The sequence below is a fragment of the Ammodytes marinus genome, assembly GCF_949987685.1.
Source record: "Ammodytes marinus genome assembly, chromosome: 11".
NCBI classification, from domain to species: Eukaryota; Metazoa; Chordata; class Actinopteri; order Uranoscopiformes; family Ammodytidae; genus Ammodytes; species Ammodytes marinus.
Genome location: NC_137215.1, coordinates 12,594,317 through 12,607,426, shown reverse-complemented (window position 1 = coordinate 12,607,426; position 13,110 = coordinate 12,594,317). Strand labels below are relative to the sequence as shown.

The 13,110-nt window shown below is 39.6% G+C and overlaps 1 protein-coding gene across 2 annotated transcripts in view; it reads right to left on the bottom strand.

The window, feature by feature from the left end:
• The window catches only part of anapc1 (anaphase promoting complex subunit 1), a 54,357-nt gene that overhangs the window by 9,178 nt on the left and 32,069 nt on the right, over positions 1–13,110 (bottom strand). Inside the window, exons 34-46 of one of the 2 annotated variants that reach the window (XM_080036213.1) lie at positions 9,964–10,116; positions 9,538–9,619; positions 8,685–8,776; positions 7,533–7,667; positions 7,273–7,355; positions 6,889–6,967; positions 6,709–6,783; positions 6,162–6,214; positions 5,809–5,956; positions 5,433–5,629; positions 3,182–3,268; positions 2,651–2,768; positions 76–153 (exon numbers count right to left, since the gene is read on the bottom strand). In XM_080036213.1, coding sequence (XP_079892339.1) covers positions 76–153; positions 2,651–2,768; positions 3,182–3,268; positions 5,433–5,629; positions 5,809–5,956; positions 6,162–6,214; positions 6,709–6,783; positions 6,889–6,967; positions 7,273–7,355; positions 7,533–7,667; positions 8,685–8,776; positions 9,538–9,619; positions 9,964–10,116 — 1,380 coding nt within the window. The remainder of the gene's footprint in view (positions 1–75; positions 154–2,650; positions 2,769–3,181; positions 3,269–5,432; positions 5,630–5,808; positions 5,957–6,161; positions 6,215–6,708; positions 6,784–6,888; positions 6,968–7,272; positions 7,356–7,532; positions 7,668–8,684; positions 8,777–9,537; positions 9,620–9,963; positions 10,117–13,110) is intronic. The other variant, XM_080036214.1, reaches the window with a different exon arrangement.

Here is a 13,110-nt window from a genome sequence, read left to right as displayed (position 1 = left end):
CAGCAGTGAGGGAGCTACACTGAACAGTATTTCCACTGGGCTATAAACCGGAGACAATGAAGTGTCAGGTTTTACCCGTTTGAGAAGGTGCAGCTCAGGAAGCATGGTAGGGGCCATCAATTCCACTGTCGTCTCATCGTACCACTTGGTCTCCTAAAACAACAGGAAATGCCATCATTACTTCATACACAGGAACAAAATGACATGTATGCATAGTTTCACACACATCAAAGTGCACTGATATTCAGTTTCAAGACATGCTACATTGCTATATGCGCAATACTCTTGAGCACTGGACATGTAGTAATGAAACAGCTTACTGTACTCACCCATAATTGTACAAATACGTAACAATACAGAATAGTAGAACACCCAAAAAATGCCAGTTCCCAAATGTTTACATCATTCTTAGTAATCCTTTTTTGGGACATTTTATGCTTTTATTAGACAGGAGAGTGGAATGACATGCAGAGAACGACCATAGGCCGGATTCAAAACCCATGGTCTGCTGTTTCTGAGGACTGATCCTCTATTAGGGGGCACTTTTACCACTACACCATGAGCCTCCCCTACATAATTATATTAAAATATTTTGAGGTCTGAGTATTGGCGTTTCTCTCACACGAGGCATGACGCAATGACTGAGGATGTCACAGTGTCAAGCTGTGCTTTGTGCTGTGAATTAAATTGAAGTGAGGAATGCTGTCAGAGAGGTGGTGCTCACTGTGGACATCATCAGCCTTTATCTTTAACCTTCTACCATACTCCAAATGTGGGAAAACTAAAATAAGAGCTTAAATCCACTGTAGTGGGGTGGCCTGTAACACCCAAGTGTCTGAGACTATCCGAAAACCTTTGTTGCATATCTCTTTTTCTCTTTTTCTGTCATCCGTCTTATACAATAAAATGCACAAAATACATAAAAGGTGACGTACATCAACCCATACTGACACAAGTAAGGACAAAACTGACATCTTGTGTTTATAAACTCCACCACCTATACTCCCATTGGACGTGAATAATTACAGGTCACGCGTTCTGCTTTAGGACAGAACCACAATAGACCATCTTATTACTGAAAACTCTAAAGATCACTTTTAGATTACTCCTTACAACATCAGTAAGGCTTCACATTTACAAAACTAAACCGAAAAACAAAGCTACCACAAAGTTACAGGAAAGCAGAAAAACTGGAGAACAAAGCAAAACTTCTTAAATGGCCACTTTTATATAGAGCAGCAACAACAACCTCACAGAGGGAGATTTGTTAATGACTGCTCCTGTAATTCAGGAGCTATTTACTGCATCTGTAGAGAAACCACTACAGTATTGCAACAATGGTGGATGTCCAAATGTACTTTTTTGAGAATACCGGAGCACTCCAGGAGAGATGGGAGGAAAACTATAGCTGACTAAATATGAAGCACAAGAAAAGCCTCTACAGTTATTCTCATACAATCATAACTTTCTTTGGTTAAAAAGTATAATGAATGGTTGTTTATTTTAAAAACTTGTTTGTGTTTTTCAGGCGAAGTGGGGCATCAGGACTAGCTTTCTCCGCTTCCTGCTCGTAATATGATCCAAAGCACAGAACTGTGGCCAACATGATTGGACACAATTAAGTATTGTGCAAGTTTGTGCAACTACGGAAGTCAAAACCAATGTGGACTGCTCCACTGAATGTGTCAAAACTACTATATGATCAATCATTTTGTGTAAAAATGTTGTATCCTTTACTAGGTTGAAGGTAGACAGTTAGCTAAACTACAAGATGAATGGGTTTGGTTACTAGTAAAGGTGGAACGTAAGAGGTACTAGATAGTGACAAAATGAACAAAAGAAAATAGAGTAGCACGTTTTTTCTAAAATGCAAGTCAGGGTTGCATTTGGCCATATTGCCTGATTTTTTTTTTATCAAAACTGGAGGTTGGGTATACAATGCAAAGAGGCCCAGATTAATGTTAACATAAATCTGGAAAGATTTGAACTTTGATGTTAACATTAATCTGGTAATATTAACACAAAAATGTGGATGCTTTATAGAGCTGGCCTTGGCTGAATGATGTGACCAAGTGTGTAAACATATAAATAAGTGTCTAAACTGACGCTGTCCAGCTGACAAAAAAGATATAGGGCTGGTGTGGTGGACATTTACTTTTTTTTCAATGAACTGAAACCAGCACATTGTGAACTACTTTTTTGTGTTAGCTTGTCCGTGTGCGCTTAAATGTAGAACAGCTCTTCAAGAGGAAGTGCAGCTATTTTACAAGTACGTGTGACAGAGATAGAGAACGAGAGTGAGGAAACATGGTATGTGACAGAATAATTGTACAAGTTGTACTCTTGAGTTTCCGGACACCTTTAATTATATAACATTAAACCGATAAGAGTAAAAGGATAGCGCAGAGTTAAAGCAACGCATGTCAGCTTATCATTTTAGATGCTGTCTGACCTCCATGTTCAGCTATGATGATGCAGTGATACAATCTGTAGGTAAAAAAACCCTAACCAAATCATACCTCTAAGCTAAAGCAGTATTGGGACAGATGCCTTACTCAAGAAAAGGGCAGCTTAAGAGCAATGGGACCTTCTCTTTCATCCATACATTTGTGGCCACCTGTGTCAGCCTTACCAACCGTGTTGCATTTACCTTATAGGTGACTTCTAAAAGGGCATAGCAGGGCTTCAGGGAATCCACGTCCACGGGCACCAGCAGGCGTGGCTCTGCAGCCAGCACAGCCAGGTGCCGCAGGGCCTGCAGGTGGTAGCTGTGGCAACAAGAGCAACATCAACACACAGCTTTTGATCACAGAACCACAATAAAGATAGACACGTTGTCCAGCTGTTCATCCTCTTTGTGCTGAAGTCTCCTCTTTTACCACTGCTGCATTGGATATTTTGTGTTACAACAATGTGCAGTCCGTGCCTGTGAGCAGGGTTGGGGTTCGACATCATGAACCACTGATGCAAAAGCTGTAATGTAATGATTTTTAAATAAACAACTTAATCTAATTCATGGAGATCCTGATTCAGAGCTACGGGTCTCAAAACATTGATTTTGTTAATTATGAATAAAACGTTAACTCGTACTCTCCTGTATCTAACACGATTTGATCAGCTTGATTATTTCTCTGTTGAACGACAAAAACACAGTGTGTGTGTGAGTGTGCGCGGGTCTCACCGGTTGTCAGTACTGTGAGCAGGGAAGTGGGGGTAGAGGGCGCACAGCAGAGCAGCAATGGCCGAATTGGAGGTGCTCAGGGTGTACCTAGTAAAAGACAACATCAAACACCATCACTTACAGATACTGAAAAAATAGTCCACTCAATCTATCTCTCTCTCACACACACACACACACACACACACACACACACACACACAGACAACATTAAACGTTCACCATTGCTCTAAAACTGCCACAATGTTGCAACAGCCATGATCAAAAACCACCGTTCTACGTGGGACAGGAGAATTAAAATCACAAAATGACAGTCTTCATGATCACAATTGCAGTTATTATTGCACGAGTTGTGAAAGAAGAAAATCAGAACACACTTTTATAAACCCTGTCTTCTTTGTTAGTGCAACCAGGTGTGATTCTAGTTAACGTCATCACAGGCTACAGCAGAGCCTCTTAAGCACAATAGTTGACAGTAAAGTGTACTTTCACTAATGCAGTCATTAAAATGTACATGGGAGGTTACTTCTGAGAGCACTCAAGGTCAACTGAGGTAAAAGATGTTGCTCTTCAATTAATTGGCTGCTTGGGGCACGTTTAGCATAACACTCTTCCCCACAAGTTCACAACAACAATTAAATAGAGACTCAGAAAACACATTTTCTCATTCACTTGAATGAGCCCTGTCCGTTTCAGCTGCGCCGTAAATGTGGGAGTGTCTTCCAGTGACCAACCGCACTACATGTAGAGTTGTAAAGAGGTGTAAAATGTATAAACTGCTACAATTGACAGGATTGGCCGTTAAAAGAAGGATGCTTTCTTACGACCAGTTCTTCTGAGTTGCTTCCTTTTATGCTGGGTTCAACATTTTACATTTCTGATAGATACTCTTACAGTATGTGCAGCAAAAGGTAAAACTTTGAACTGTTTTACTATTATTTTCTATTACCCAAGCAGAGTAAGTTACACTATGTCAGTCCTCGTGGAGACTCTATATTTTAAGAAACAATAACTTATTTAGGAGAAATGGGACCCAATCCAGTACTGAGGCAAGGGTTTTGGTCAAGGCAAATTGCTGAAGTGTTCAAAATGCATCACATGCTAGTTTTTGGTTTTTGGAGGAAACCAGATCACTCACAAGAAACCCACGTGAATATGGGAAAAACATGCAAAGCCAGGCTCAGACTTTGGTTTAAGCTGATATAGACCAGTATGTTTTAGCTATCAGTCTAAATGACTTGTGCAGCTTTGGGTGGAAAAACATAACTTTCACTTCAGTTTCCTGCTACAAAAAAATTATGAAGAAATGGGAAGAGAAACTAACTGAGCCAACAGAAAGAGAGGGAGGGAGGGAGGGAGGAAGGAAGGGTGAGAAAGAAAAGAAAAATAACCACACGATAGAGATTAGTAGTAATGAGTTTAAAGTGGGAATATGAATGAGAAAATATGAATGACAACGATGTAGTGATAACAATGAACCACATTGAAAGCAGATGTGAATAGAAACTTCCAATGCAAACGGATAATAGACTTCATGATAGACGAGCAGAGGGAGACAATGAATAAATCTAACAATTCCATGGCAGGAGTCTGCTCACCACCAGCATGAACTTTAACCTCTCCGGACCCACGTTTTAACCCCTTCATGATAATACGCAATATGGCCATGATGACATTCAAAAGGGTCTCTGCAGCTGCGTGGGCTTTCAGCTTGCAGGTCTAATATACAACGTGAGCCGAATACAATCCAAAGGTTCATCTGATTATGGCTGTTGGTGGAGAAACATGTGGAACATTTCATGAGAGAGTGGAAGTCATTGTTAAACTATACATGCCTAGGTCAGCAGCTGGAGGAACCTGGTTTGGGTGCATGTGTGTGTGTACAAATGTCATTCATTATGCACAACACACCAGTCAAAACAAACTTGTGTGTACTTGTGTGGCTAACCCACACACCATATTTGTGTACGTGGTGTACCTGACTCTTCCTAGAAACAGCCTTCCAAATGGTACCTTGCTTAAGGTCTCCTTACAGGTACATTTTAATGGTTGGGAGGATAGTTTATTTTGAGTCAATCCCACATACACAGTACTGATGCACTAAATTTGTTTCAATGTGCAGCTGAAAATAGTTCCCCAAACTACTGAATTTACTCGTTTGAATTGTTTGTGTGTGTGTGTGTGTGTGTGTGTGTGTGTGTGTGTGTGTGTGTGTGTGTGTGTGTGTGTGTGTGTGTGTGTGCTGCTGTCTCACCTGCACCCTCCCAGAAAGAGGAGGCCGAGTGCCATGTGATGAGACATGTGGAAGCCATAGTTCATCTCGCCGCCAGTTCTCTTGTGGAAAAACCGACAGAGCTGCAAAACCTTCAGTTTCCCGGTGCCAGCCATCACCATGGACATAGCCAGCAGAATCATCGACAGACCGGTCTGAAGGTTGTAATAACCTGTCTGCTGGGGGAACCAGCACATATTTTGAAGATGGAAAGAAAGCGCAAAAGGGAAATATAAGAAATCATTACCTAAAGATTACATAGATGAGGTAAAACACAATGACAACATTGTGACTTGACTATGACAAAGTTGTAAGTTCAAATTTAAACATAAATATACAAACTTATACAAACACTTACAACAGCTGCTGTACCAGAACAAGACATGCTCTTCATGAAGGTAATGGCAAATTCATAGAGGCAGTCGAAGGCATCAGAGTTGGCAGAGCCAGCGAAGCGTAAGCCCAATGCCAAACAGGCCCCGGCAGTAATGTAGTCTTGGGCTTGGCTGAGAGAAACAAATAACATGACATGACAAGTCACAATGGTCAATAATAGAACATAACTATTACACTATCATAACTACAGAGGAAGGTGACATTAAGGAATCATGGAGTACTCTTAACTACCCTGGAGAGGAACAATATTCAAGTTTTACCTGAGAATTTCCATCATGTATAAATTAAATACTTGGTTTTGGTTCAAATACTTACACCATAGTCTCCATGTTAACGTCCTCTGATGGGTCAAAACTCCCTCTAATAATCTGAAAACAAATGCAGAAAACAGTCCTATTGATTACTGATGTGTCTTGTAACTGGCTGTTTGAACTTTTCTAGCATTTAAATTTGCATATAATTGTACCAACTTATTTTAAATGCAAAAACAATGAATTGCTGTTTGTAAAGTAGATGACCTTTCAAACATTCATCAGTGAATTTTCTGCTTGTGAAATAGGTGAAGCCCATTTCTCCATCCAGTGTTTTTGCTTGTTCAATCCCATCCAGTTATTTGAAGGCATTAGGAATAAACCAGTAACAGTGAAAAAATAACTGAAATTAAAAAGTTTTTTTTGTCACAGTGACTTGTTGCCAGGTCTGCAGCATCCCCACTCCAAATATGTCTGCTCAATAATGGTGTGTTTGTGTGTGTGTGTGTGTGTGTGTGTGTGTGTGTGTGTGTGTGTGTGTGTGTGTGTGTGTGTGTGTGTGTGTGTGTGTGTGTGTGTGTGTGTGTGTGTCTATATCTGTATTTTCTCACCTGGGGTATGTTACTCTTGACCCACTCTGTATTGGGGAGGATTTCATCCCACATTATAATACACCGAGCAAGAGTCTGAGAGGAAAAATTGTAAAGGAGAGAGACATGTATACCAGATTATTGAATGATGAAATTATCACAAACACACACTCAACCACGCAAATACAGTGCCACACTAACCCTCAGTAGCAGAAATTCTGGCTTGATGAAATCTAGCAGGAACCAAGTGTCTGGAGGTTTCAGCCAATCAGCAATCGACCTAGTGGACAGAACCAGCAAGAGAAAAGGAGGTGTTAATACCCTCCTTCAACACCCTCTTAACCAATAGACAGATGGCTTCAGATGAGCCTTCAAGGAGACAGGAACCTCTTGACCAATAGCAGAAAGCTACAAGGCGGAGAAGTTTTTATGTAGCATAACGTGCCAACTGGACTCACAGAGGGATGAGATTTTTCAATGGGTTAGGATGTTCTGCTTGACGTTATAATATATATACATAGTTTTCCTGTTTAGTACTATGCTTAAAAAGGTGGACGGATATATCAGTTCTTTGTCTTTTCTCACCTGTTGTTGGTCTTGAGGTAGATCATGGCGAGGGCCAGCGTGGCTCCTGGGCACGTCACATCTACATTTATAGTGTCCCCTTCCTGAAACATACATTGACAATGTTTGGATTCAGCAAACTATGTATTTGGCAAACTAACCACAACGTTACGAAAATTTACAAAAATACCCCGAGTCAGCTGATAAAATCAGCCCTGCTAACACATTATATAAGACACATTATTGTACAATATTATATTACACAATTATTGTCCATCCACCTTGATTTGGTAGCTGGGGGACTTGTGTCTCTCCCTGTTGGCCCCTGCCTGAGCTCTGCGGTGGCCCCCCACCATATACTGATACAGCTGCTCAGGGACATTCAGGTCAGTCATTCCAATCAGGTTACTGCCATGCTGCATGGAGAGAAAGGGGCAAGGTAGGGAGAGAGGATGAGCAGGAAAAGGGAAGGCAGAATGGGAATATGAAATAGGATAAGACATCATGAAATAAGAATGGGAGGAGGAAGTGTAGGAAAAAAGAATGGTAAGAAAAAAACAGGAGTGGAGGGAGCAGTAGAGAGTATGGAACAAAGGGACAAGTGTTTGGGGATGAGGTCAGCCGGGAAAGACGGGACAGAGACAGGAGGTCAATGTAAACTTGCATGAGCATATCTTATATACAGTACTTGGTGAGAACTTGTGTTGTTGCTCTTTCTCAGTGGACATTAACCAAAATAATCACTAAGTGTATGGTATGGTATGTCTGTTTCTTTTGATCTTGTGATGTTTTTATGAAGCAATCATGCACTATTCACAAGCCAAATTTCCCCACAGGGACAATAAAGTTAAAGATAACCATGATAAGTGACACCTTTACATGAAGGGTTAAATTCTTGGGAGGGAGTTGAGTTTAATTTCTTTTTCCCCATTCACCCTTCCCCTCCCATAACAAAATCAACGTAGCCATCTTCTATACTACATTTTAGTGGAAAGACACAGATTAATCCTCTTCTTACTGAGGAAACCTGACCAAATAGAAAAATGCAACCAAAAAAGAACAACTACAATGAAGTTAATTGGCAGAAAATGTTTCTAGATTCCAAAATAGCAATGGTAAAAATCATGTTTTCTGAGCAAATAGTTGCTTCTCTTTGCAGTTTCCATTCGGTATCATTGATAAGGAAATATACAGGGACAAAATTAGAGTAAAATAATACTAACAAAATATATAATCGTACAAATGAAGAAAAAAAAAATTAGAATACAACTTAATTTAACTTTCTATGACTGACAGATTTCCTAAAACCACCAGATTCATTTTCATGGGACAAACCCGGCACAGGTAGAACTTCTTGCAGGTTGAAACAACATCAAGATTTCTTCTGCAAATATTTATTGGACCAGCTGAGTGTTTTTGGGTGTGTGACTTACGCCCAGACACACCATGCCCAGGGCTAGTCCAGCAGCAAGTGAATAGGACTCTCTGTCTGTGCAGTACTCCATCTCAGGACCAGGAGGTCGACCTGAAAGACACAGAGAACACACACACACACACACACACACACACACACACACACACACACACACACACACACACACACACACACACACACACACACACACACACACACACACACACAGGAGCACCAAGAACATAATTACACAACGTTTCTTTCATGACAAGAAAATGCAGGAAAAGGGATAGATTAAAAAGGTCATTAGTGGAACAACCCGTACAGAGGGTCAGCCACTGGCTAGTGCTTTCAATGTTGACCAACAGAGCTTAAATATAATTTAAACTAAGGACTGGATCAAGACTCAGATTCGAGATATGTATTTAGTTAGGATGCAATTGATTGATTGACTGGTCTATAAAAAATATTATAACATTTTTTTATAAAGTATATTGCCCTGGCCCGATGAGATTAATTCAAATTTCTTGTTTTATTCAACAAACCAGAAACGGAATATCTTGGACTATCACAGATTAGAAACAAAAACAACAAATCCTCACATGGAACAAGTTTGGAATTGTTGCTTAAAAGGAACAATTTTTGGATTTTCCTGTCAATCCAGTGGATCTACTGTTGCAGTTCTTATTGTGTCTGTGCAGTTTGACCCAGGTGAAATAAAGAAGTGGATCTGTGATTACAAAGTTGGAAAATCCCCATTTTAAACAAAGCCATTCCAAGTCATGTTTTAAAAATTATTATTGTGTTTATGCTATCTTTCTTTCACATGCACGCATGTGCACACACAGACACAGACACACCCACCCACACACCTATCTCAGACAGCAAGACTTCAGCATTGTGTCGGTGTCCTGTTCCCTGGTACACCAGCCCAATGCCAATTACAGCAGCAACCTGCAGAACAAACAGAGAGATAATTGAATGCTTATTGTGATCTTGATAAACATAATCCATACAGACAAACTAATAGCCGTGTAATTACTTATATACTTGAATATTATAACTTACAATACTGCAATTTCACAGCGCATAATTTATATTTTTTCTTAACGTGATACACTGATATATTATTATGTAGACATTAAGTAGCTGTGTATCTGTTTATCTGAATCTTATGGCAGTGGGGGCGGGACCCGATAAGCCTTTGGCTTCTCCTGCTTCCCTTCGGACGATAATTGTCCGGAAGAATAATAATAAATAAAATAAAAAAAAATTAATGTACACACACTCAGTCTTACCTGAACATTGTGTGGTACGTCCAGCTCAGTGGAGGTGGGTGGGAGAAGAGCAGGAATGTGTATGCTAAGCAGGCGGGTAATTGACATGTCCATGGTGCCCAGTTTGGCTGAAGACACACCCAGAAGGAGCCCGATGCTGGTCATCTCGTGGCCCTGATGGAGCAACAGGGACAGAAAAGTTGGTACATTTCACAACAGAAACATGGTTATACAAGGATAAACAAGAGGATAAGAATATTTATAACTTCCTAGAAAAATGTTGACACAGCACAGTGACTGAGATATGAAGCATTCTCTACAAGAAAATGGAATCCCTTAAAGAGGACCTATTATACTACTTTTCTGGTCTTAATTTCTTGTTTTACACTGCTATAGAGCAACCTGACACGAATCACATCACAAAAAACTATGTAGATTTTCGGGAAGCTCTTTCTCTTATTTTGGCGATCCAGCACTTCCTGTCAACACTTGAGTGTGTGTGCTTCGGCAATCTCCGCTACCCTCCCCCCCCTCTTGCAAACCCCACTCCGTTGTGATTGGTTACCTTCCTTCCGGAACACTTTCAGTGGCGGGAAGCGCGAGCATGGACCTATAAGGGCGCGAGGCAGACGCGAACAGGGAAGTGACAGCATTACCATACATGGAAACATCCGCGTGGTCACGTCACAAATTTTTATGCGACGTCACGAATTATGAAAGGGTAGACCGCTTTGAAGACGTGACTTCTCGACTGGCTAGAATAGTGTTTAGTGCTCTGCACAGACACCCCAGACGGTCAGCAGGGAATACGTCGAAATGCATGTAAGTCATTATTTGATAATTTAGTATGGTTAAGCATGACTATGAATCATCATAACAACGTGTATAGGTCATAAAAGTCAAAAAGCATCATAGGTCCTCTTTAATGAATTGTCAATCTTAGTAAAAATGTGCAAAGTGAATTTGATCAGTCTATGCCGTGTGATGTGCGTCCCTGTGAACTTGCTGCAACAGAACAATTTACTGAGACTCTGACATCTGAGGAGTATAATCAGTTTTCATTAGACCCCTGTAGATTGTAGATCACAAGTTTTGTATGTTAATAAATAATCACAGGCATACCACATTCCACCATCATGTTACAATACAAATGTAAAGTAAAAACTGGACCTCATTCACCAACTACTGAAATTATTTATGTATGTATGTTTAGTTTACTTGACTGGTCTTTTTTACTGAAAATGATGTTAATTAAATTAACAAACTCTTTTCATTTTAGAGGAATTATTCCTATGATTGATATTAATTTTATGACTAATAATGACTAATTTAATTTCTGTGGTGACTGTAGTCAGTGAAAATAGATTTTAAAATTATAACGGTTAAAGGTCAAGTCAGCAATTCTGGAGAACGTTTGTTAAAATCACTTTTTGTAATATTCAGTGAATATCTCCTAATGATCTGCTACCTGTCCGTACTGTGTGTACATCAGTCGGACCCCCGCAGTCAACGTAGATTTTTCGATTTTTTTGTCTCATTCTCTTCAGCTGTCACCGGTTTTAGTGAGCCAAGTCTAAAATCCCTGTTTCAACTGTAAACAGACTTTTGAAAGATCTCCACTCTGTTTCCATCGTTTTGCTTAAACGAGAGGAAAAATATCTAATTTGACTGAGAAAATTCTGAGTCAGGTACAGCCCTAAAAGAATCCAGCTCCAGAGTGCACCTGTTTTGGGTGCACATGCGCCCAAATATCTGTGTAGTGCCCCTTTTCACTCGCACCAGTCAACAACATGTGACTCTGGCTCAGTTTGTCTGTGTAAAAAGACTGTGGCAAAAAGGTGAACAAACATGGATGCTTGCATATTGAGGAACACACACACACACCTCCACATTTCCTCTAAAACCACAACCATACTCAATTCTGATGAACTGATCCAAAGTAAGTCAGTGTAATTTCTCTTTTACAGCGGGAGGTAGAAACCAACAGAAACCACCAGCTTCACTGTCAACCACGCACATAGGTTTAATTCAGACTCAAGGCTGGCGGTTACAGACACCTCTCTGTATTATAAAGTTAAACTGTATCTTTTGAACAGCTATGCAGTGTTTCGTGCGGTTTTTTTTGGGACTATAAATCCCTGCGTTACTCTGAGAGGTCAATATCGTTGTCCAAATATTTTCTTTCTTTATGATAATTAAGATGAATCGATTGTATCAAATTAAAATTAAACTTTTCATATATCACTTAATACACATTAGGTGTAGTTCCCAGCTTCTGTTCCAAAATGGTATTTTAACCAACATAATTATTTAATTACAATAATGGTCAACTATAGAAATAAGCTGAGCATTATTACGTAAATGAAGTTTAGTTCAATCATTTCAGACAGTGGACTTTCTCTAAACCAGTTTAAAGATTATTTGTGAAGATTATTAAATCTATTCTGCTATATAAAAAAAATACTAAAAAAAGAAAATCTCTGATCGTCTGCTTCAATTCACATCCTGTTTTAAAAATGTGAACTGAAAATGTACCAATCTTAAACCCAGTCTGTTTGTAATCAGGTGCAATGGGTGCTATGTATCTTTAACCACATCTTTACACTGACTGTTAAATCAAGCATAAGTAAGATGTGGCTTGCTGCACCATGTTGTTTTTCTCACCTGAAAGTGGGAAGGACTCGTTTTGTTTCAAAGTTCTCAGAGAGCAAAGTTTCACTTTGACTGGCTGCCTGGCTCTGATTCGAGTTTACATCTCCCACTTACAGTCATTCAGAGAAAAATGTGTGTAGGTGTTTGAGTTTGTGCGCGAGTAAATGAGAGTAAATGGGTGTACCTTTGTATAAACTGTATTTAAGTCCATATTTGTTTTCCTTCCTTGCAGTTCTCTGAAAGTGGCTGTGTGTGTGTTTGTACTGTAGTAGGAAATAGTAATTAAAAAGGACTGTAAACCGGGCATTAGGATAGAAAGGAGTAATTCAACCAAAAATATGTCTATGTATGTTACAGTTTTTTACAATTGTTTAAACACATTTTTTGGAACATCAGACACAATGTGCACAATCTGAAACTAATTTACCAACTGCTTAACCAATTCTGCTGAACTCCAAACACATTTCCTGCCTTAGACTCATATTTTCATTCCAAAACACACATTTTTCACAACAC